General features: G+C 35.0%; 3 protein-coding genes across 6 annotated transcripts; 2 read left to right on the top strand and 1 right to left on the bottom strand.

Annotated features, from left to right (window-relative positions):
* The first annotated feature begins 4209 nt into the window (after window positions 1–4209).
* On the top strand, window positions 4210–13814 carry LOC107847800 (myosin-10). The gene is made up of 5 exons (XM_016692296.2): window positions 4210–5914; window positions 6000–6076; window positions 6277–6388; window positions 6550–6666; window positions 13177–13814. The coding sequence occupies exons 1-5, from the start codon at window positions 4526–4528 to the stop codon at window positions 13528–13530; spliced, it is 2049 nt and encodes a 682-aa protein (XP_016547782.1). The 5' UTR covers window positions 4210–4525; the 3' UTR covers window positions 13531–13814.
* A 2065-nt stretch (window positions 13815–15879) lies between these two features.
* LOC107846909 (uncharacterized protein At1g08160) lies at window positions 15880–17858 on the top strand. Its single transcript, XM_016691182.2, has 2 exons — window positions 15880–16638; window positions 17071–17858. Exons 1-2 carry the CDS (start codon window positions 16242–16244, stop codon window positions 17664–17666), a joined length of 993 nt encoding a protein of 330 aa, XP_016546668.1. The 5' UTR covers window positions 15880–16241; the 3' UTR covers window positions 17667–17858.
* A 353-nt stretch (window positions 17859–18211) lies between these two features.
* On the bottom strand, window positions 18212–22505 carry LOC107848110 (serine/threonine-protein kinase AFC2). Of its 4 annotated transcripts, XM_016692794.2 has the most exons (12): window positions 22292–22505; window positions 21030–21216; window positions 20366–20392; window positions 20121–20274; window positions 19991–20039; window positions 19781–19895; window positions 19488–19579; window positions 19195–19351; window positions 19040–19104; window positions 18838–18935; window positions 18660–18762; window positions 18212–18580 (listed from the first exon to the last, which is right to left on the bottom strand). In XM_016692794.2, exons 1-12 carry the CDS (start codon window positions 22388–22390, stop codon window positions 18431–18433), a joined length of 1296 nt encoding a protein of 431 aa, XP_016548280.1. In that variant the 5' UTR covers window positions 22391–22505; the 3' UTR covers window positions 18212–18430. The 4 variants fall into 4 exon arrangements, 3 of the variants coding, with proteins under 3 accessions (XP_016548280.1, XP_047254838.1, XP_047254839.1); XM_047398882.1 differs by lacking the exon at window positions 21030–21216 and having other exon boundaries at window positions 22292–22423; XR_007046761.1 differs by lacking the exon at window positions 18212–18580 and having other exon boundaries at window positions 18694–18762; window positions 19007–19104; window positions 22292–22482.
* Window positions 22506–24191: the final 1686 nt, after the last annotated feature.

Genomic DNA, 24191 nt, shown 5'->3' with positions numbered 1-24191 from the left:
AAATTAAATCAGTACATATATTAGAATGATGATGAAATCATTTTTAAAAACCATTAATTAAAACAAAAACTTAATTAGAATTAGACCTACTTCTTCCTTTGGGGGGTTGAAAAGATAATTTTTTTTGCATTTTTATCAGTTTTGGCAGAAAATCATCTCAGAATTTTTGGATAGAAAACTTTTTCTTGGTAGTTCACTTGTTGTCTCAAATAAGGAATGACTTTAAATGTCCAAGCCTATAAAATAACGTCAAAAAATCAAAAATATTATTGAATAAAATTAATGAATTATGTCATAATAAAAGAAATATTTACCATGAAAGCCCATGGAAAGCCATATAAGTTGACTGTCTTTGGTGTTAACAAAGTCAACAAATATTTGACAGTCATTTTGAAGCTTTCATAACCCCAAGAATAGTTGTTAAATTCCTTAAGATCCTAGGAGAGCTTTATTAGACCAAGTGGCATGTTGTTGTTAATGTCTCTCGCCCAAAGAATATTATGTACAAACCAAACCAAGCACAATGATTCCTTGTGCTTCTTTGAAAGTCTTTTATATTTCAACACTTCTATCAAATTTATGTTTTTAAAGCCTGGACCAATAAAGGACATCAAGTCATCATGATCACTCGACTTGCCTTTGCCTTTTTTGGGTGTGCGGGGTGCTTTTTTTTAGGTTAGAACAGGTATAACTTGAGAAGGAGAAGGAGGATAACATTTTAATCCAGTAACATGCGAAACTCCAACCAAAACAAAAAGGCATGTCATAGTAATTTATCCACACATTCTCTATCTTATCTTTGTTTTCATACATAAACTTCCGCTTGAGAAGATTATATACCATTTTTATTTGAAAACGAGCATTATTGTCCTTCGGCAAATCAAGATATTGCCCAAAGCAGCTGTCCCTGAAATAAGCTTTCAAATTTTGTTCTCGAAGTATTTTTCTGAAGGCATCAAAATTTTTTTCCATGGCTGACTTAACCACGAAATCACCTGTTAAATTTGTGGCACCATCGTACTGCATTCTCACAGGATAACTATCAATGCTAAAGGTTTTGACCAACTCTTCGGTGGAAGGGCTAAGAGCATTTGGATCATCTCTTTTGAAATATTCCTCCTCCCTATGTTCATTATCTTCTGCTTCTGATTGAGATAACGCTTGTAAAGCAAGCTCATAGAGTGTGGATGTGGCCTAGCTGCTTTACTTGTTCCTTTACTTGGACTTGATTCGATTTCTTTTCTTTTGGGAGCCATATAATCTAAAAATAATAGAAACATAAAATAGATTATAATTGATTAATGCATTGTTAAAAAAGGATAACAGTATATCTGACATGTACAATAGTAAAATAATAATTCCAACATATCACAGATTTGTTGCACCAGGTAAGTTATCTATTGCAATATATAACTAACCTGTTGCAATGGATAAGTAATTTGTTGCAACAATAAAAATAGATCACTCATCTGTTGAAACAGATGACTGGTCAGTTGCACTAGGTATTTACTTGTTGCAACATATAACCAACCTATTGCAATGGATGAGTAATCCATTGAAAAAAAAAAAAACTCACTCATCTGTTGAAACAGATCACTCTTCTGTTGCACCAAGTAGGATTCTGTTATAACATATAACCAACCTGTTGCAACGAATGAGTAATTCATTGAAAACAGTAAAAACAGATCACTCATCTGTTGTACCAGGTAGGTTATTTGTTGCAACACATAACTAACCTGTTGCAACAGATGAGAAATCTATTGAAAACAATAAAAATAGATCACTCATCTGTTGAAACAGATCACTCATCTATTGCTAAATGAGTTATCCGTTGGAACTGTTATCAACTGTCAATATTATTTTTGATTTCTTCTAAACAAAATAGTCATTTGACGCAACAGATGAATGACCGGTTAGAGTGTTCATCTGTTGCATCAGATTTTCATTGTTGCATCAGATTTTAATTTGTTGCATCAGATTTCCATCTATGCATCAGATTTTTATTTGTTGCATCAGATGATTCATCTATTACATCAGATGGTTTATCTGTTGCATCAGATAATTCATCTATTGCAGAAAAAAAGTACTAGGATTTTGTTCAATAAAACAACAACACTATCACCATTTAATATCAAATACACCATTTTTATCAAGAAAACAACAAATTAACCCAACAATACCAACACAAAACACACACTAAAAACATCAACGGTGACAAAAAATTACGAACATTGTTATTTTACATTTGTACAAACACAAATAACAAAAATTAAACTTAAAAAAACTCAACAGACATTAACAAATTGAATCAACAGTTCGACAACAAGAACTACAATAACAATAAAAAATTATATTTCACACCGAAAAGAATAGAGAAGAAATGCCAGAAATTAGAATTTTCTTCAGTCCACATTTCAAATTTAAGCAAGAAATATTGAAATTGTTAACAATACTAAAAGAGAAGTTGGTTTAAGTTCCTCTTTTTCTTCGTAACTAAAAAAGCATATTTTCTTACTTGTGAAAGAAGAAATGGGACGACGAAGAACTCAAAGTTGTTGTCGTCGGAGAACATTGTTGTCAGGTCGATTGGCGGTTGAAAGTCGAAAAGGAACTCGCCCAAATATTTTTCGCCGGAGGTTGAAGCCGCCGGGGATTGAAGGAAGAAATTTTACAGAACTATTGGTTGGGGGAGAGAGAGGAGAGAGATGGTTGATGATTTGAAGAGGAGAGAAGTGTGGGTTGATTTGTATTTTTGAAAGTGAGTTGATTTGTAGTTTTAAAAAGATTAAAAAGTTTTGAAAATATTAATCAAGTCAATAATTGACTTAATCAATTTTCCTAATTATGTTTGACCCTTTAAATTGGTCAATGTCATCAATCCTTACAGAAATGACACCTTTCCTTCAATTTTCTCCTTTTCCTTTTCCTTGTCACTTATTTTTAAAATAAATTTTTATTTTTACTTATCACTTTGGACTAATCAAGAAAAGGTTCAAAAAAATCTATTTTAACTTTAGTATTAATTATTTATCCTTCAAATTATTTTTAAAATCTTATACTTTAAATATTAATTAAAAAATAATATAATAAAATATATTCAAAGAATGTGTCAATCAAAATTCCATAAATATAAAAAAAGGAAGCTTCATTTGTTTAGTATTTTCCCTTTTTCGATCATAAAAGCCAAAAAAAGATAAATCAACGAGTAAACATCACAACACGTATACCACCAATTCTCCTCGGCTACCTCTTGGAGTCCTGCTCCCTTACTGTTTGTCGGTTATTTGGAACCAACGTAATAAACACCTTTTTAATGGACATGGGACTAAACCATCACCACTCTTAGCCATTAATATGGCTGCGGAATTTTGGTATTTAGCAAGAAACTTACACAATACCAGTATTCCCATCACTGTTAATGCCAAATGGAACCCTCCAAATATTAACAATCTCATGCTGTACACTGATGCTGCTATATCTTCGGAGCATAGTATTGGCGGGTTAGGGGGGTTTTCCGTAACCGCAGAGGTGATTGGATAATGGGTTTTACTGCTTTTACAACTATTCAGGACATAACTCACCTTGAACTTTTAGCATTTTTTGCAGGTTTACAGCTAGCTGTTAAACATAATTTCAAATCTCTTGAAATAAATGTGGATGCTACGCAAGTGGTAACAATGTTAATAAGTGCTAATTATTTTATTGACAGTTTTTCGCTTCTGGATGACTGTAGGTATCTGCTCCTACACATGGGTAATCTGGTGGTAAGCTTGGTCTACAGGGAACAAAACAGGCTAGCTGATGGCCTGGGAAAAAAAAGTCATCTCTATTGCACTACCATCCAGTTTATTTCATAGTTCTTCAGTTATGGATACTGTATCCACTTTTTGGTCACCTCCTCAAGATTTGAAGAAGTTTTTGCGGGCTGATATGCGAGGAATTTTTGCTACTAGGTGTGTCAAATCTGCAGCAGCTTTACTGCCTAGCGTCTCTATTAATACTCCTACTAGTTCTATGAATGGTTTGTAAATATTGCACTATGTGCAGATACTACGATGACTATACTACCAACTACCTCCATGTAGTTTTTGTTATGATGCTATTATAATACTAAGTATCGTAATTACCAAAAAAAAAACATCACAACACGTACCCCTCAATTTTCCTCCAGATTTAGGGGAAACATAAAACTGAATTGAAAACCGAAATCTAGGGAAAGAAAAAAATTACAGTAAACAAATACTAATAATTAAAAATAATTATATAAAAAAAAAAAAAAAACGTAAAGAACGTAAAGAACATGAAGTAGTTGGTAGCGAAATTGAACCCTCCAAATTTTATTCTTTTTCCTTTCCTGCATTTTGATTTCTTCGATTATTCCTCCATACAATAAAACAAAAGAAAAAATAGATCCTTCCGACATAGTCTCCGGCAATCACCATATCTTCCTAATCACTTTCCATTCATACTTAGTCGACTTACTTCTAGGGTTTCAATTATTCATTGATGCTGAAACGTTTTTCCGATGTCGAACATCGGTGAAGAAGACAATGACGCCGTATTAAGCGACGTAGAGGCCGATGATCCGATACCTATTGATATAACAAATGAAGATGTTTCAATTGACAAGTTCCGTGAAATGCTGGTTGAGCTCGATCGAGAACGCCAGGCTCGATTAGCCGCCGAGGATTCTAAATCACAGCTACAAGTTTCCTTCAATAGATTGCGAGTACTCGCTCATGACGCTATCAAAAAGCGCGACGAGCATTCGAGACAACGCGATGAAGCTTTGCGGGAGAAAGAAGAAGTTTCAATAACAGTTGGGAAGATAAAGGAGGAACTGGAAGAAGAAATTAAGCAGAAAGATGAATTGTCGAAGCAGTTGGAAGAAGTGAAGAAAGCGAAAGATTCGATGAGAAGTGAGATGGAAACTGCTGGTTCAATGTTAGTTAGTGGAATTGATAAGATATCTGGTAAAGTAAGTCAATTTAAGAATTTTGTAGCTGGTGGATTACCGAGGTCACAGAAATATACAGGGTTTCCAGCAGTGGCGTATGGCGTGATTAAAAGGACGAATGATATTGTAGAGGAATTGTTGGGACAGATTGAATTGGCAGCAAAGTCGAGAAATGAGGCGAGAGAACAAATGGATCATAGGAATTATGAAATTGCAATTGAAGTTTCGCAGTTAGAGTCAACGATTAGTGGTTTGAGAGAGGAGGTTGCGAAGAAGGATAATGTTGTTGAGAGTTTAGAGAAAGCTGTAGGTGAAAAAGATGAGAAATTGTTTGAATTGGAACGAGAGGTGTGTGGGAAGCAAAAGGCTTTGGAGAGTGAAGTGGTTGAATTGAGAGATTTGGTGAAGGAATATGAAGGTAAGTCGAGCAGTTTAGAATCAAGGATGGAAATGCAAAGATCATTACTTGCTGAGCAATTGAAACATGTTACGGAAATACACAAACAGATTCATAGTGCTGTTAAGGTTGTTGATGCGCGGAAGGCATCTGAGTTGTCGGAATCCTTGTTTCTTGCTCAAGAGATGGATATGGACGAGAATATAAGGGCAGTTTTAGCGGGATTGGAATCTATATATGAAATGAGTGAATTTGTTGTCCAGAAAACAAGGGATTTGCTAGAAGAAAGAAGTCATGAAGTGAAAAGCCTAAACGAGTCAGTTTCACAATTAGTAAAAGAAAAAGAACAGATTGGGTCTTTACTGAGAAGTGCTCTTTCAAAGAGAATTTCAGTGGATTTGTCATCCAAAACAAATGAATTGTTTAAGATAGCGGAAAATGGATTGAGAGAAGCTGGGATAAATTACAAGTTCAACAATCACGTTGGTGATGGTAAGAACCCTGCTTCTGATAATAAAATGCATGCCGAAGATACAGAAGAGGATGAAGTATATGCTTTGGTAAGTCCTTTTTAAATACAAATTTGCATTCACAGTTTCTTGTTATTTTATTAATTCATTGATGTTCTTGATGTTCTTGATGTAGGCTGGTGCATTAGAGAATATAATTAAGCAGTCTCAGGTTGAGATCATTGACCTTAAACATACTGTTGAAGAGCTAAGGTACCCCCTGTCAAGCTTATGTTGGGTTAACCTTTTGTCTGAGATGCATTTCTTTACTATGTTATGATACTCTATTTGAAAAAACAGATTAACGCATTGGCCCTTTATCTTTTTTCCCTCTCTAGAAACGCTCGAGTAGGGACATATTCTATTCTTACCCTGAGTTGGTTGTTTTGTCATTTTGCTTTACTGAATCAAAGGGCAGAGTCAAGTTTACTGAAGGAACATGTGGAAACTCAAGCAAAGGAACTCAGTCAATGGAAGCAACGTGTGGAGGAACTTGAAGAAAAGGAGAGGGTGGCAAATGAAAATGTAAGCCACTGTCTTATCTCAATATAGTATCTCATCATACTAGTATTTAGTTCATAGAGTTTAATGTCCTTTGTGGAGGTTCGCTTACGAGAATTATGGATATCTGATATGCATGTTTTCTTGTCATATTATGAAGTCTTATACCAACTGGTTCATTGTAGGTTGAAGGGCTTATGCTGGATATCACTACTGCTGAAGAAGAAATTACACGGTGGAAAGTGGCTGCACAGCAAGAAGCTGCTGCAGGCAAAGCTGTTGAGCGAGAATGTGCAGCACAGGTAATGGATGCTTAATCTTAATGTAGTTTAATTAATGATACTGAAAATCATATATGCATTTTTAACAAGTAGAATCTGATATATTCAGGGCGGAGCTAGGTTATAAGTTACGGGTTCACTGAACTCATTAGCTTTTTCTCAGACCTTGTATATATGTATTAGGAAATTCAATTTTGCTTGGACTCTCCATTGACCTTGTAAAAATGTTTTTGCACCCGTGTCGGATCGAGACACACCCATTCATATTTTTGAAGAGTCCGAGCAACATAGAGGAAATCCACTAAATATCTATAAACATCTGACTATGGTCCCAATTATTATTGTATATTAACTCGAGATCGCCGTAGAAACCCAACTTTAAAATCCTGGATCCGTATCTTTTGTCATGCTAGGAGTTTGTGCTTTTCTGCTGTTCTGTTTTCCATTAGACACAAGCAAACACATCTTGTCATAGTTGTTCAATTGATAAGAACCTGTTAGCACGTTTCTGATTTATTTGTCAGGCTAAAACAAGTTAGGTCATTACTCCTGCCAAAATCTTTCAACTTTTTTGTCAGCTACTATATTTTAGAATGAAGAGAGAGTATCTCCTTCAGGCTGATTTTTTTCTTTCCATCTGGACACCTTTTCATGGGTTTTAAGTGCAAATCTCGTTTCCTTTGGCCTTTAAATCTCTTTGGAACAATAAAAGATATTTAATACTCCTACTTCATAAAGAGAGATGGATCTTAATATTGTTTTAGTGCTCTTTACTTTCCTTTTTTCTTCTTTCGTTTTTTTTTTTGTGGGGGTTGGAAGAGGGGGTTATTGTCTTACATATGTCAAATTTTAGTTCATAGAATCTCTCTGTTTTGTGCTTGTAAGATGTATCACTTAATTGTTATTTGAAGCATGCGGAGGAACAAAATTTCTATGCGAAATTTGATAATCCTGCTATCCATTAAAGATGACTATGTAAGTTTGTAAAAGGGATATTTCAGATTTAGGATATGAGAATATGCCTCGTAGCCTAGAATACAGTGGAACTGCTGTTCTAACAGCTTATAGCTAAACACTTGAGGGCGTTTGGTTGTATAATCCTGCTATTAATTAAAGATGATTATGTAAGTTTGTACAAGGGATATTTCAGATTTAGGATTTGAGAATATGCCTCGTACCTAGAGTAAAGTAAAACTGCTATTCTAACAGCTTATAGCTAAACACTTAAGGGGGTTTGGATTGGCTTTCTAAAAATACTCCCTCCGTCCCATATAAGTTGTCCACTTTCCTCTTTACACACATTTTAAGAAATCATAAATAAGATGGATAGTTTTACTAATTTACCCTTTAACCATTCCTTTGGAAAAAGAAACTTTTTGATGTGAAACAAGAAAATAGAAGCAAGATAAAAATTAAAGAAAGATAGACACAATTAGATTCAAACAATTAAAAGATGTAATGGTGAAACTAACTTACACCACTTAATTGGGAACTAAAAACATCTTATTTATTAAATCCTCAAGAAGGTAGTAACCTTACTTGCAAATCCTTGGACAAGTGTTGAAAATCAACAAAGGATTTTCAAGCTCTCAAAGGAGGCACAAATTTTCAATCTTCTAAAAACTAGTGGTTCAACCCTAATAGCTAACTATTTATACTAAGGGTTAAAAGAAGTACAGAAAGATCAAATTGCCTTTCATTTAAATTACAAGCTAATTTAAATGGTAGACACTTAGTATATTAAATATTTTCAAGTCATCTATAGTATATTAAATATTTTCAAGTCATCTATATTGGAACCTTCCAAAGATCCCATCTTCATCCATAAAGCTTGAAATGCTTGAAGGTCCTTAGCTTAACTTCTTGTGAAAGGCCTTCTTGAAGTAGCGTCACTTTGATGTACACCACTTTTAAACTTGTTTAGGCTTTCAAAAATATTAGTAGTTGGGGTAAAATGAAAAATTTTGTAACTAGTTTTATCTTAGTTTGGTAAACGGACAAGTAATTGGGACAACTATTTACAGTAAGTTGGACAACTAATATGGGGTGGAGGAAGTAGCTTATAAGCTAACGGCTAAAAGTCGTAAGTTGGAAATACCCAACTGTTGTTTTTTAGCTTATTTTTATAATTTTTTGGCGTAAAAGTAAGTGCTTAGAAGCATTTTTTTTCCTTTCCCAACAACACAAAAAGTAAAAAAAGAGCTTAAAATCCAAAAGAACTTAAAACAAGCTAATCCAAACACCCTCTTAGGGAAGAGGTGATTTTAGAAAGCTTCGTGTCAAAAGTATTCTCAATTTGCTTTGCAATCTGTAACGCGAAATTTGTATTATCCTGCTATTAATTAAAAATGTCTATATAAATTTGCAAAAGGGATTTCAGATTTAGGAATTGAGTAATAAAGTGAAACTGCTGTTCTAACAGCCTATAGCTAAACATGTAATGCAAGAGGTAATTTTAGAAAAGTTTCGTGTCAAAAGTGTTTTCAAATTGCTTTGCAGTCTGTTTCAATGTCTTGAGGTTAACGATAAGAACACTGAAACGAGATATTCGACTTCTAAGTACTTTGTTGAAGAAAAAGAAAGGATCAACTTCAAACCTTGTCCAGGGAAAAAAAACCTGACTCAAAGTCTTGGAGTAGTAGGAGGAAGTACATTGTGATATTAAAAGGAATTATAGGTTAAATTTCATATTACTAAGAAAGTTGGCCCAAGCATGTTAAAAGCACTTAGAGAACTTACCATATCTAGTGGGCTCGACATCCTTATGTAAGCTGTTTTGAGGAAACAGCAATTTATTTAATGAATCTGTATAGAGCCGAATGGATAGAGAAGATTCAAACAACCGACCCAACTAGTTGGGGATTGATGCCTAGTTGATTGTTAATCGTGGATTCAGGTAGGATATATATGCTGGCTCTTTTTAGATAGTGGTCCTTAGACAATTGAGATTTCTGTGCTAACAGGTTTCTTTTTATTCACCTGGTCAAGAGTTTGTTCCTTTAGAAACACCAGCTGGTCTGAACAATAAATCTGGTGAAAATCATACCCAATAGTTCCCTTTTGGCAAAAGAAACTTGTAGGTTTTTCTTGTTTTATAATGTTACTTATAATAAAACGGAAAAAGGCCAGAAATACCCTTCAAGTATTTGAATTAGTTCAAAAATACCCTATACCCTATGTTTACCTACCGGGCCAAGAGTACCCCTCTATCAACCTTTATGGATCAAATATACCCTTACAACTAATGGTCCATTTTTAAATCATAATTAAAAATTGGGTAAAAGGTCAAAAATACCCCTCTACTTTGATAAATTGGTTAAGTTTGCCTTTCGTTATACTTTGGGGTTAAATATGCCCCTGCCGTTAGCAAAGTTGTCAAAAATATTCCTTTTTTAAACACTTTTCCACCATGGCAAGATAAGAGTTATGTGGCATGATAGTTGGGTGAGGATGGATGCCACGTGGCATGCCACCTCAGCATCTTTTATTTTTTTTTTTTAATTTTAATTTTTTTACTTCAACTTTTATTAATAATTAATTTTGTAATAAAGGAAACTTATAATATTAGAAAAAATTTAATCAAAAACAGTGTTTTCCGGCCACCAGCGTCGCATCACACCACCAGCAGTCCACCACAAACCATCACCTTTCCCCATTTTTCCCATTTTTCCGGCCAAGAAGCTGATGGTTTTGACAAGCTTAAAGCTCGCCGTTAATGGCGTTGGCGCCAAAACCCTCTGTACTTATACCGATTTAATAAATGAAATACATTACAAGTGTCTACAAATACAGTGTTATTATCAAAAGCCTATTTAATTCACTAACAAAACATGGCTTTTAGCCACAGATACAAAAAACCATGGAAAACTAATTTTTAATAAAAGATTTTCTATATATGAGAAATTGATGCAAAATATCGTTGTCCAAATAGGTAGCACTAAAATTTCAGTTACTTTTTTTTTTTTTTTTTTTTAAATTATTAATGGATGGGAGACATTAATGGCACCAATGACGGAGCTTGTTCCTTGTTGTAGGGAGACACCAATGTATCAAAGCAGTAAACAACCATTTCCCTATAGGCAGACCATTTTTTCCCCAATCAAGAATCAATTCTTTCAATTAACAATTAACAAATTAATGTATCAATTATTTATCAATTCCAGTCAAAAAAGTCTCCATCGGACTGCTGGTGTTGTGACACGCCGCCGGTGGCCAGAAATTTTTTTTTTTGATTATTTTTTTTTAATATTGTAAGTTTCCTTTTTTACAAAATAAATTACTCCTATTAATAAAGTTGAAGTAAAAAAATTAAAAGTAAAAAAAAACTAATGATGGGGTGGCATGCCATGTGGCATCCACCTCACCAACTGTCATGCCACGTGGCTCTCATCTTGCCATGGTGGAAAAGTGTTAAAAAGAGGAGTATTTTTAATAACTTTGCTAATGGTAGGGGTATATTTAACCCCAAAGGATAACGAAGGACAAACTTAACCAATTTATCAAAGTAAAGGGGTATTGTTGACCCTTTTCCCTTAAAATTTTATTTATTACATGTCAGCTTTCTATTGGCTGCAAATTAAATTAATTTAAATCTTATTATCTTATAACCAAACGAACCCAACTAAAACTACCCGACCCAATCTATTAAAGCAACAGCAGAGTGACTTTTTCTGGTCATCATCTGAAGGGATATAATCTTATGCATCAAAATATGAGCTGCAGTAAAAGGGTTCTAGCTGGAAAACAGCTTTTCAAGAGCCATATTTTCATCCCAACCAGTTGCATCTAAAGTACTCCTCACCTGAGCTTCCGGAAAGCCGATTTCCACAAGCTTGTGTATCTATGGCGTTCATTGTACTCATTGAGTTGCATATTTGGAGCTGTAGGTATCTTGAAAGGACCGCGGAAAATACAAGATCTATCCATGACTTGTAAAAAAATTCCTATCTACAGTAACTAACCAAAAAAAAAAAGTGAAAAAGGAAACAAAAGCATGCAAGAATTTGCACACCTTCTTGTGTGCAGCTAGTGTGGATGTTTTTGCAATAGATTGGGTCGGGTAGTTTTAGTTGGGTCTGTGTTTGTTTATAAGATAATTAGATTTAAATTAGTCTAGTTTGCAACCAAGAGAAAGTTGACACGTAATAAATAAAATTATTAATTATGGTTTAGAAATGGACCGTTAGTTGTAAGGTTATATTTGAGCCATAAAGGTGGATGGGGGGTATTTTTGACCCAATAGGTAAACGGAGGTATTTTTGAACCAATTCCAATATTTTAAGGGTATTTTGGCCCTTTTCCAAAAACGGAAAAGAAATAATAGATCTGAGGAAAAAGAAAGAAATAGAAGTCCACTGCAGAAATAGAAAGAGTGTTATCATCACCTGTTCCAAAATAATTATTACTCTGTAGTTGATGTGCTTGTTAATAAGGACTGGAAATATCTTAGAATATGAATATCATAAGCAACTGTGGCTACAAAGAGTGTGGAGGAGAAGTAGAGTGCTTGGTAAAGAAGATTTTGGTGTCCTATGAAATAAGATAGTAGTGATTCATGATGTAATGTATGAATGCTTGCTAAGCGGTATGAACTTTGGCATGCAGAAGTTGTTTCAAAAGAACTGTCATTAGATGTTTGAGAGTTTCAAGCAACTACGCATTGTTAGATTCTTGAGTTACACTAAGACACAGTACCAGAGTTTGATGTCCACAAGTTATTGCCCCTTTATCCATCTTTAGTTCTTAAATGGCAAACCAAAGTTTTTGGTATCTATTCTGTTGAAAAAGCGGAATCTACTAAAGCACGGGAAAACACTTTTATATTGAGGTTACTTACTTTAATGTCTAACTCTGCTTGAAAAATAATGCACATAGAGCAATTCGTAGACAATATCACATTTGTTTACTGCATTAACAAGATAAACGTAGCAGAATGAATGGCCAAGCACCACCGACCACAGACAGAAGAGAAAGCTCTCTGTATGTCAATTTGTAATGCAGGTCTTTACTTGAATATCTTAATCTCAAATGTTAAATGAAATTTATAGCCATTATCGGATTGAAAATCAGAGTCTAGCAAAGCTCAGACAAGCACTTTTTATTGGACTCATGCACTTAGATATTTACTTCTACAAAAAAAGCAGTGTGGCCGTGGAAGTGCATAGACAATATCACATGCTATTAGATTAATAGCAAGAAACTCATACCAAAAAAATGGCATGCACCATTTGCCATTTGTCCTAGGCAAATAATTAGGAATACATCATAGATTCAGCCTGTTAAGTTGTCTGTGGATCATGGTTTACTGATATTGAGGACTCCTAAATCATCTATATACCAAAAGAATCCAAATATTGATTGGGGTTCTAGTTTCATGTTTTTCAATTTACTAGCAGAATACAAACCAAGCAGTATGTGTATTGTTTTTTCTATTCTCTAACAATTTCTTGTAAACAAACTGCTGCATATTCTGCCATTCCAGTTATTCCCTCATAGACTATCACTAAGAATATCTTCCGATGGTTCTTGTAGTTATCGGCTGTACGCCAGGAGCTTGAGGCAGCGAAGGAGGCTGTACTAGAGTCCGGGAAGAAGCTCAAATTCAAAGAAGAAACAGCTGATGCAGCCATGGCTGCAAGGGATGCAGCTGAGAAATCATTGAGACTAGCAGATTTAAGAGCATCAAGGCTGAGGGATAAATTGGAAGAGCTCACCCGTCAGCTTGAAGAGCTAGACGGCAGGGAAACATCAACAACTGGTCTAAACAGGCCAAGATACATGTGCTGGCCATGGCAATGGCTTGGCTTAGATTTCGCAGGTATGAGACGTGTAGAGACACAACAAGAGGGTGCTAATGAAATGGAACTTTCCGAACCCCTTCTTTGACTCCCTCCTCGTCTCTTTCTTTTGGTAATTGTATTCTTCTCTGAACCCCCGGCATTTTTTCTTCTCTTTCTTTTTGTAATTCATTTTTATTATTTCCTCTTTTTTCCATCCGCTGTATATTTTCTGTGATCTCTGTAAGAAACGTAATTAGACAAATGATAGAATATTGATTGTTCAAAGTTAAATAAGCCTTTTGGCTTGTATACAAGTAAAACTGGCTCTGTCGAGAGGAAGTCTTAACTCAGACGTGCCTTTTTCTAGTCATGAACATTGAGCGTTTGGTATTGTTGGCTTGGATAACGCCCCATTCCGGAATGAGCTCAGTTCAAAACTTACCTTCCCTTTTTCGCTGGTAAAGGCACTTTTGTTATCTCGATCAGAATGCATAAATGTTAATCCATTTCTAATGCTTTTCTAACTCATTCTGCAGAGTCTTGGCAACAAATCGTTCAAGATATTTCGTCTGTAATTTGTTATCTTTGGATAGGAAGAAAAAGTAGAGGGTTTCAAGTAAAAGTAAAGATATCACCAGATTCACCACTAAACAAAGAAAAAGGTAGAAAGGCGAATTGGGATTGTTAAGTAAGTCACAGAAGATCTTTGGTTGAGATTGCATATCAAACTTTTTGGTCTTGAACTTGCAACATCCTAAGCATCAACATTTTCTGACAAAGTGGTCAGCATCAAATGCATACACTGGAAATTTTTACCGAAGTCTGTAGGCCACATTTAAGCACTTCAAAATCAGTCATTCATCGGTTTTTCCACGAAAGTGTGGTGCAGGCACGAGATCAACGAAGGCCCAAATGACGTGGGGCTATGTTTTTGCCATGTCGATGGTGGAAGTGTCACCTGTTAACCACCATTAGGACCTCTATTTAAGTTATAGCCATTTTTTTCAAAATTGTCTACAATTTAGCATGACGTAAAAAGCAGACAGAATTCTGCCATAGCTTCTTCCCTCTTATTTTTTTATATGGAATACAATCGTCCGGAAAAGTTATATTCCGATTTGTGTAATCACCATCTCAAACAAAAGATGATTCATCTTAGAGAGAAAAAACGCATCATGAACACAAACTTATGGGTCAATTTGGCACATCCAAATTTTAAGATGGGTTAATTTAATTTTGTTAAATTAAGGTAAAATTTATGTCCCTAATTCTTAAAGGTCAATTTTGTTTAACTGGTAACAATTTTCACTCATAATCTTACTCAGGAAAAATTTCAATCAGCCTCCCTTGAGGTTTTAGCTTGTAACACGTCTCCACTGTAGTTTATTACACAACCCTCACTTCTTTCATATTTATCGTCACAAATTCTTTTGTTACCTGCAATATTATTAGAATTTAGAGGCCTCCTACATGAAGGAAGCTCGTATCGATATTTATTATGATAAGTTACCAACAAAATATCTTTTAATAACCTGATTGTATAATTATTTTTTGTAGAAAGTCTGAATTCTACTGAAAATTAACCAAGCATAAATATTAGCAGCAAATGAGACCCTAATTAAGAAGGTTTAAAAAGAAAGGGGGAAAAGACAGAAACGACGCTTCAAATTAAACTATTTTCTTGATATGGCCATGGAATTTAAATTTCACTTTCTAGCCATTTAATTTACTGACTGGTTCTATAACGTTTTTACACAACTTTTATACAGGTTTTATACAAATCTTATATATAAATATTCTATACGAAAATTATACAGTTTTGATTCATAATTTATATAATAATTGTACATTTGCACTTCAAATTAAACTATTTCCTTGAAATGGCCATGCAATTTAAATTTCACTTTCTAGCCATTTAATTTACTGACTGGTTCTATACCGTTTTTACACAACTTTTATACAAGTTTTATACAAATCTTATACATAAATATTCTATACGGAAATTATATAGTTTTGATACATAATTTATATAATAACTGTATTTTTTTTACACATTTTATACAACAATTATATAATTTGTATACACTTTCTATGTATTGTACATATACATATTTGGTAGAACTATACAATTTCTATACATATATGTTATATAGATTCATATTCTATTTAATAATTATATCGTTTTTATATAATTTAATTATTATTTCTAAAGAATAAAAAAAAGCAGAATATTTGATCAATTTAAAAATTTATAGTAAAAAAAAATTGAAATATTTTTAAAAAGACCGAATTGCCCAAGTTGAATATTATATCAGTATTGTCTATAGACTATATCAGTATCGTATATGGACTTGTCTATAGACTGTATCAGTATCGTATATTGACTGTATATGAACTACGTAGATCAAAATGACCCAAATTAGAAAAGATTAGGAAATGGCCATCAAATGACATTTGTTTAGCCGACTGGACATTATTTGTCCAAATGCCAAACTTGGGCTATAATTGGACTATTATTTTTTAAAAAGGTCATAGAGTGTCTTTTTTCCTTAAAAAAAAAAAAAAAAAAAAAAGGGGGAGCATTATATTTGGGTGCCAAAAAGTGATGTGGTATAACAGTAAGATATAAAAAGAGGAGGCATCAATTAAGATTACTTGCGTTCTTTGCTTCACTTAATTCTTATTCTTTGCCTTTTCATCAATCCTCCTTCCTACTACAAGTCTTCATGAAGCCATCTTCTTCGCAACAACAGCAACAAACTCTTTTGTTTTTCAATCTTCGTCTTCTTCTTCTTCCATCTCCAAAATTTGATCGTAATGTACCGTCAGCGCGAAACCAACCCCTATTTTCTTCCACCACATGCTCCTCCTCTTGAACAACATGATCAATCACAACATCCTCCTTTCTCTTCTCAATTTCCACCAGTTCTGCCTTCTAATGAACCACATTCCCCTGGTGACTCTTATTTTCCGAGTCCAACAATGCCAGTGCCAACAAGACATCCCCAGTCACAGCTACATTCAGGACCACAACCACATTTTGGTCACGACTCTCATTTACCAACACCAGTACCGCCACCAAGACATCAGCCACATTCAGGATCTCGACCAAATTCCGGTCATGACTCTCATTTACCAGCACCAGTGCCACCATCACAACATCAGCCACATTCAGGATCTCGACCACAGAGCCAACATCATCGTCACTCTTCAGGTGAGTCCAAATGTTGTTAACAGGCTCACTTAAACCCTGAAGCTTGGTGAAGCCCAAAAAGTGCGCGCTTCACCTGGCTTAGTTCCTTCTTTGTCGTAGGCATCAAGGTACTCATCACCTGATGAGCTGTGTCTTTAAGAGCACAACACTAGTACTAGACAATAAATATGGTTAACAAAGTGATGCATTAATTGTTGATGGAGAAACGTTATGACTGAACTTTTATCAGTCTAAGAAATTACGAATCTAGTATAGGACGCCAGCCACCTCTGAAAACATGACACTACATTTTGAGCTTATTGACATGATTTTAACTGCATATATGCGCTTCATTGTAGTTTTCGACTCTCTTGAACAAATATTTATTACATTAAAGACCCAAACAGACTTCGATGGGCTCTTGAGCTTTTCACTTTTGACTACTTTGTTCAGGTCTAGTGCGAGTGCCCACTAGGCGTAAAACTAGGCCATTTGCATGGCTAGTTGCAGGTTTTTGTGCACTTTTCTGGGTCATGGTAATAGTGGCTGGCCTAGCAATCCTGATCATCTATCTTGTATTTCGCCCAAGAAATCCAAAGTTTGACATAAATAGCGCCACACTCAACGCAGCCTATCTTGATATGGGATACCTCCTTAATGCTGATCTTACTATACTTGCAAACTTCACAAATCCAAACAAGAAAGGCAGGGTGGATTTCCATTACGCCATTCTTGACCTTTATCATGGTGGACACCTATTGGCTTCCAGTTACATGGACCCTTTCTCAACGATGAGCCATGAGTCGAGGTTTCAAGATGTTCACTTGGTGAGCAGCCAAGTGCGTCTCCCTTTGGAACAAAGCCAACAGCTGAAGAAGGAAGTGGATAGTGGAAGAGTGAAGTTTGAAGTGAAGGGTTTGTTTAGAGCAAGGTCTAATTTAGGGAGCTTCCTTCAATACTCCTACTGGTTGTATGCCCAGTGCACAATTATCGTTACCAGTCCTCCAACTGGTGTCTTGATTGGCAGGAAGTGCGTCACAAAGCGCTAACAGTGACCAGAGCATATTATTTTGACTTCAAAAATGGCTTCAGTTATAACTGGTGCCAACTGCTCTAACTCATGTTTTGTTTCCCCATTCTTCTATTTTCTGTCAAAAGATGTGATTTGGAGCTTTATTACCTAATACTATTCTTTGTACTTCTCTGTTTTGTCAATATTATTAAAAGGATTGTTAACTCAATATTTCACACACCACCTTTCTATTGCTGTTCTTTTTTATTCAACTACCTAGAACGGGAAGGTGACTCCCTCAGCCCCGAGGTCAGATGACAGCTTATTTGCTGCATGTTCAAACTAGAACACGGCATTCGTATAACGAAAAGGCTAATACCAGGATTTTTCAGCACCTGCAGGATCTTGGAACCATACAGCTTACATAGGTGCGAAGTAGAGGTTGCAAGACATGTCCAAATGCAATATAATATCATCGCCGAGATAAAAATAGACAGATTATGTATTGGACATCTTTTTTTTTTAAAGCATCGGACATCAATATAATTTTCTTATTGCAGAAGGAGAAGGTAATGAACAAAATTTGAGACTGCCACAACAATAGAATTTTCTTAGAGAGACGGTGGAAGTGGACATCCTCTCAAGCATAATAATACATACAAGTTCACCCTCAGACGAGGCACATAACTTCACCAACTATATTCTCTTCTCATAGAAATGCCAAATAACTCGATACCTTGAGATTACAATACAGGTATGAACAACTGATGCAGGAGCGATGACGAACCAAAATGCATCCTTTTATAACCTCCGGAATTGGTCCCTAGTGAAAAAAGGATGCCTTAGGGCATCACGAGCCGCCATTCTCATAGATGGGTCGAATCTAAGGAGACCTTGCAAAAGGTCGATAAGATCACCAGCAGAATGATCAACATGCTGCATCACCAAATTCTGCACCAAATCCCAGAGTATGTAAGATTCTGGTGAATAAAGAACAATTGTAGACGGAGAAGACGAATTATTAATCCACCTGGAGACGAGGCAGTTTCATCACAGACTTTATACTCTCTCGGGAAGTGGCACCTTCAGGCCAGTCTAATCTACCCCTCCTTAAATATTTTTCTGCATGTCGACTATCCAAATAGAAAAGGAATTAGTCAATTGCTGATAATAACTGCTGACATGAACATACAAAAAGGGGCACTCACTCCACTTTATTTAACATTTGCGACGGTAATGGACCCAATACTCTCTCCATCATGGCAAGGTGCTCCAAATTCTCGTGTGTCTGGAATAAAGCTTCACCCTGCAAAACCACCACACATGAGTACCTAGTGCATTTTCGATCAACATATTAACATCTGGCTTCGGACAAACAGATTAATGAGAAAATCAGATGCTAGAAAGTACTGAGCATAGTTCCACCAGGATGCAGCCCACGCTCCATAAATCACATGGGTAGCTCCATCCAAGGCCTGAAACAAACATAAAGCCCAATAATCAAGTAAGAGAACACTGCTAAAATTAGTGAGACTTCATTGAGGGGAAGAAAATATAAAACCCACCAAGAATAACTTCAGGTGCACGGTAATGTCGTGTGGACACAATATAGTTGTGATCTGGTCGTTCGTAAGCAGTGCTACCAAAGTCAATTACTTTGATAGCACTAGACTTTGGTAACCTTTTATAAAATGACCTGTCCCTGTGTGACCATGGTGTACCCTGCAAAGGCAAGTAATGGAACATACACAGACACAGATATAAGTGATGTGGCATGATCTCCAGAGGGCTAGTATATTTTAGTTATTAAAAGAGCATAACATGCTCCTAAGAGCTTGAAAAGCAGAACCTAACATACCTTGTAGTCGGGCACTTTTATGTATTCTGCAGAAACAAAGAGTATATTCTCGGGCTTAAGGTCCGTATGGATGAGGCGCATATCATGCATGACTGTAAACAAAGGACTCAATAAGCATTCACAGTCCACGAAAAGGCGTCTCCAACACAGTGGTGGCAATATAAAGCCAGTATCTTAACTAACGAATTAGCGAAGTAAAATGCAATAGGTAAAACTCTTGTGAGCAAGAGAACAACATGATGCCCAAGAATTTCATACTAGAAAAGTGAATTGAAGAAGTATAGACCACACACATGCTACACATTCCAACAATTGCCTCCCAATTTCACGAACTAGATCAACTGGAAATGCGCGATAACTGTTTTTCCGTAGAAAATCGAATAAACTTGGCCCAAGCTTCTCAAATACCTGTTAAGACCATTAAATTCATTGCAATCCTTAAGTCCCCATAGAATTTGCAAAGTCGGGGATATCAGGTTACCACAAATCAGTAATGTACTTACTAAGCAAATATGGTTACGATAATCAAACCAGTTCCGTAATTGTACACAACTGCAAAGAGGGAACTTCTTTAACCATCACAAACTTGCATTTATATGAAGAGCCAGTATATTCAATATAGAAAAGACATACCGGCTTCCATCCCTATCATATCTCCCTAGTAACTGAAGCACGTCGACTTCGACCATTGCTGCTTCACGATACTTCTTTATACTTCGGATAATTTTGATGGCAACAAATTCCTTCTGCTCTCTGTCCCAACATTCTAGAACTTGACCAAAAGTACCTGGTGAATTATAAAACATTGAAGAAAAAGATCCATGGCCAATCAAAAGTGATATTAAATAGTAAATCAGGAAAAGAAAATTTAGACTGACCTTCACCAATCTTTTTAAGAATTTTATCTGCAATTACAGGAATGAAAATGAGTGAGAACATTATGGAGAAAGCAGGGCTGTACTTGAATGCAACTAAACTAAAGGTGTTCAGGATATGCAGTCAAACATAAACATGATGAGCAATAAATTTTGAGATCACAAAAAGCTTCCACTATTCTGCTTACTCCTTGGTTTGGCCCAAACCAGGACAGGACGGAAGGTCAACTCCTGAAGTTTATGCAAGCAAATACATCTATAAAACAATGTGCAACCTCATTTCTTACACTTCCATGATAGTCACTTATTATGCCTGGGAAGAGAAATAGATTGTTGAGAAGTAAAAAAGTACTTCTCTCCTATTATTTCTTTTTTACTTTCATCAATTAGTAAAGATATCTCTTGTATTAGAAAAGGGATACTTCCATATACTACACGCATAACAATCATCAGGATTTCTATGCATTTTTTGGTTTCGATTTGCTAATTACAAAACCGTAATTACATAATTTATTACGGACAAAAATGATGGACTTCAGCACAAATCTGAATCATAATTCCAGAAAGAACTGGAATATAAGAGCATCAGGAAAAAACCTAACATACACTGAAAAAGCAGAGCCCAACACATATATAACATGGTGATGAAAAAAAAAAAAGTGATTACAGCGAATTGTTAAATTCTCTCCAAGCTCAAACATGTAATGTCCATCTTTGTCATCTTCTCGCCGTGGGGGAGAGCCTTTTTGAGCCAGTCCTTTTACATATAAATTATCATGATCAGGTAGTAACCTTGAATGCACATAGCTCGATGAATTGCCAACTTCTTGCCCATAATAAATTCCTGACTGAGCCTACAGACAACCATTCATTCATATTCTTCTGAAAAAAAATACATCATAAAACCTACCCTATATTTAAAACTAAACTGAAGTTTGAAATATTTGCAAGAGCAACAACCAAGATGAATACTTTCACACAATCCCCAACTCAACAAACTCACTAATCTGGACATAACTATTAAATCACTACAATATAATTAACACGAAAAAAAACAACATAAAAGTTTGTCCAGTTACATATATTCTCACCAACATCAAACTAAGTTGAGTTGATGGGTGATCCAAACACTACTACACCTTTCAGTTTATATCGCACATAAATCTTCCTAACCTACTGGGATCGGTTAGTACCTTTTTCATCATGATTCAATTCATCTTTTAATCATACTAATTCAAATGCCAATGACACTCAAAAGAACCTCCAGAAAAAGTTATATTCTAAGCCAGATTTCAGAAAAGAAAAAAAAAGTAATAATTTTTCTTCCCCCCTCCCCCCAAAGTAGATTCCCCAAATGGAGTAAAATATCAGATCCAAATTAAACAAACAAATTTACTGATATCCAATTTATACGACAAACTGAAACACATACATTTCTAGTCAATAATTTAATCATCAACTTATCCTTCAGTATCCTATCTTAACACATCAATAACTTACAACCTCCAACGGCTCGCCAAACGTTCATTGGACAAGAACTTCAATTGTAACCAAAATACCCATATCGAACTATTCTACTTTCACTTCATTTCTTCAGTATACCTCAATACAAGACATCAAAACCAAGGGCTCTCGCCCTATCTATAATCAGCTTTCCTCTCTCCTCTACGTAAGTAATCTGTAAATCTATTACCCTTTTGGTCATTTTTTGAACTTTCATTGTTAAATGTAATCAAAACACTCGAAATTCCGCTAATTTTTTCTCATTTTCCCAACAACATCTCATTTAAAAAAAACGAGACTTCAATTGTATTAACAATTGAGCTAAATATGTTTCATTTTTCGAACAATTTTCACACAAAAAATGAAAAATAAAAAATTCAACAAAAAAAGGGAGAAAAATGAAAAGAAGAAGAAAAAAAGGTGTACCTTAGGGGTGTGAGAAGGATGCCAATCTAATCTTGGACGTTTCTTAGGACGACGATCCATGTAAGAATGTGGATACTCCGTTACGTAATCCATTTCCATCGATCAAGAGAGAGGTACAGAAAACCCTAAGCCCCAAATTTGTGTCAACTAAGGAGCACCAAAAGCTAATGCTGTGGAGGCGTCCGATTCACAATCTGATCCAACGGTCACCGTTGGATTAAAAGCTTAAACTGAATCAAGACCGACTTTAATAGTCATGGGTTAGGGATACAAACCATGGTTACCTTATTTTTTTCTTCTTTTTTATTTATTTTCTCTTTGTTTTAGCTTTAACTTCTGTGTATGTGCATTTCTACATTGTCCTTTTTAATTTATTTGATCTATATTTTTTCAGTTTATTTTTTGAAAAATGAATTTTTAAATTTTAATTTTTCACATAATATAATTAGATTATAAAATTAAATATATTTTGATAAATTCGATATATCTTTTGGTTTAATATCATAAAATTTAAAATTTCTTTATTTTAAATTTTTTTTACATAAAATTAAAATAAACCAAACAAATTGAAATCAAAGCATCTTGTGTTATCTCTTATTATTTATTTCGGTTATGTCATCCATCCCCTTGTTTACTACCCTTTATCTAGAGTTGGAGGTTTATCGAAAATAACCTCTCTACCTCTTCGGAAGTAGCGGTATGGACTGCGTACATCTTACCCAAACCCCACGCTGTGGGAATATACTGGGTTTATTGTTGTTGTTGTATTTTATTTGATATTATGTTATGTATAATTAATACATAAAAAATATAATATTAGTAATGCAAGAGTTTTTAATATATATACATATATATATTAGTATGGTTAAAAACATAATTTCATCTCAAGATATTTTTCAGATTCTTTTCATAGTATTTGTAGAGGATATTTTTGTAAATAAATATTTTTTTTAAAAATTCTGCATTGTATGTTATTTCTAATTCATCAAATCATGCAATACATATGAAATAATCTTAACATAACTAATTCATACCAATATTACTAATGTGGCAGTAATAAACATTGTGTTCAACACTATTCTTATACACCCAATCTTGGTAGCTAATTAGAGTTATACAAATGTTAGTAACACATGAATTAGTGTAATCGCCCTTAGTTTGATTTTTAATTTTTTTTGGTGTGTTTTAACCGTTTTACCCCTCCTCGTAGTTGCAGTTTTGTATTTGTGGATTGCGGGAGTGGGTGGCGTGGTTTCGAGGAATTTACTTAGTGGCGACATTCAATAATTTGATTCGATTTTGATTTATTTATTTTAATTTTTTTATTTTCGATTATGGAAGTGGGGTATCGAAATCGAACCAAATTAGTTCAATTTGTTTTTTCTTTAATTCAATTTCACTTCGGTTTCAATTTATATAATTTGATTTTTCGATTATTAAGCACTTTATCAGGACAATAAAGCTTTTGTGTTGTGACTTTATCATCACTTGTTTTTTTGATTTGTAGCACCCCAGATTTTTGCCTCTGAAAAATCCCCGAGTTTTAGGCTCACTGCTTAGACTGTGACTTACCTTACGAGTTGTAAGATGTCCATATGGGTCGTACGACCCAAATTGTAGCCTGACCAGTACGGTTTGTCTAGATTACTACCCTGACTGCAACTTTTACCTCATAAGTCGTGAAGACTCCATACGAACCGTATAATGTAAACGTAGCCTCACCAGTATGGGGGGCCCTTGATTCTGTTCTGACTATGAATTAGAACCTACGAGTTGTAGGGTCACAATACGAGTCTTATGGTATGAGTTGTAAGGTAAGTAGTAGGAAGGCCCCATGTTTCTTCCCAGGTCACTACTCGTGGAGACGAATTGTAATGTGACCTCACGAGTCGTAAGGTGA

The sequence above is a fragment of the Capsicum annuum genome, chromosome 11, assembly GCF_002878395.1.
Source record: "Capsicum annuum cultivar UCD-10X-F1 chromosome 11, UCD10Xv1.1, whole genome shotgun sequence".
Classification (NCBI taxonomy): domain Eukaryota; kingdom Viridiplantae; phylum Streptophyta; class Magnoliopsida; order Solanales; family Solanaceae; genus Capsicum; species Capsicum annuum.
The sequence above is the reverse complement of the archived record's forward strand: the minus strand, read 5'-3'. Positions and strand labels throughout refer to the sequence as shown.

Coding starts and splice junctions, on each gene's coding strand:
- LOC107847800 (XM_016692296.2), top strand. CDS start 4,526: ATGTCGAACATCGGTGAAGAAGACAATGACGCCGTATTAAGCGACGTA. Junction 6,389..6,549: donor AGAGGGTGGCAAATGAAAAT/GTAAGCCACTGT, acceptor GGTTCATTGTAG/GTTGAAGGGCTTATGCTGGA. Junction 6,667..13,176: donor AGCGAGAATGTGCAGCACAG/GTAATGGATGCT, acceptor TGGTTCTTGTAG/TTATCGGCTGTACGCCAGGA.
- LOC107846909 (XM_016691182.2), top strand. CDS start 16,242: ATGTACCGTCAGCGCGAAACCAACCCCTATTTTCTTCCACCACATGCT. Junction 16,639..17,070: donor ACATCATCGTCACTCTTCAG/GTGAGTCCAAAT, acceptor TACTTTGTTCAG/GTCTAGTGCGAGTGCCCACT.
- LOC107848110 (XM_016692794.2), bottom strand. CDS start 22,390: ATGGAAATGGATTACGTAACGGAGTATCCACATTCTTACATGGATCGT. Junction 20,275..20,365: donor TCTTAAAAAGATTGGTGAAG/GTCAGTCTAAAT, acceptor ATAATTCACCAG/GTACTTTTGGTCAAGTTCTA. Junction 19,105..19,194: donor TGCACCTGAAGTTATTCTTG/GTGGGTTTTATA, acceptor TGTTTGTTTCAG/GCCTTGGATGGAGCTACCCA.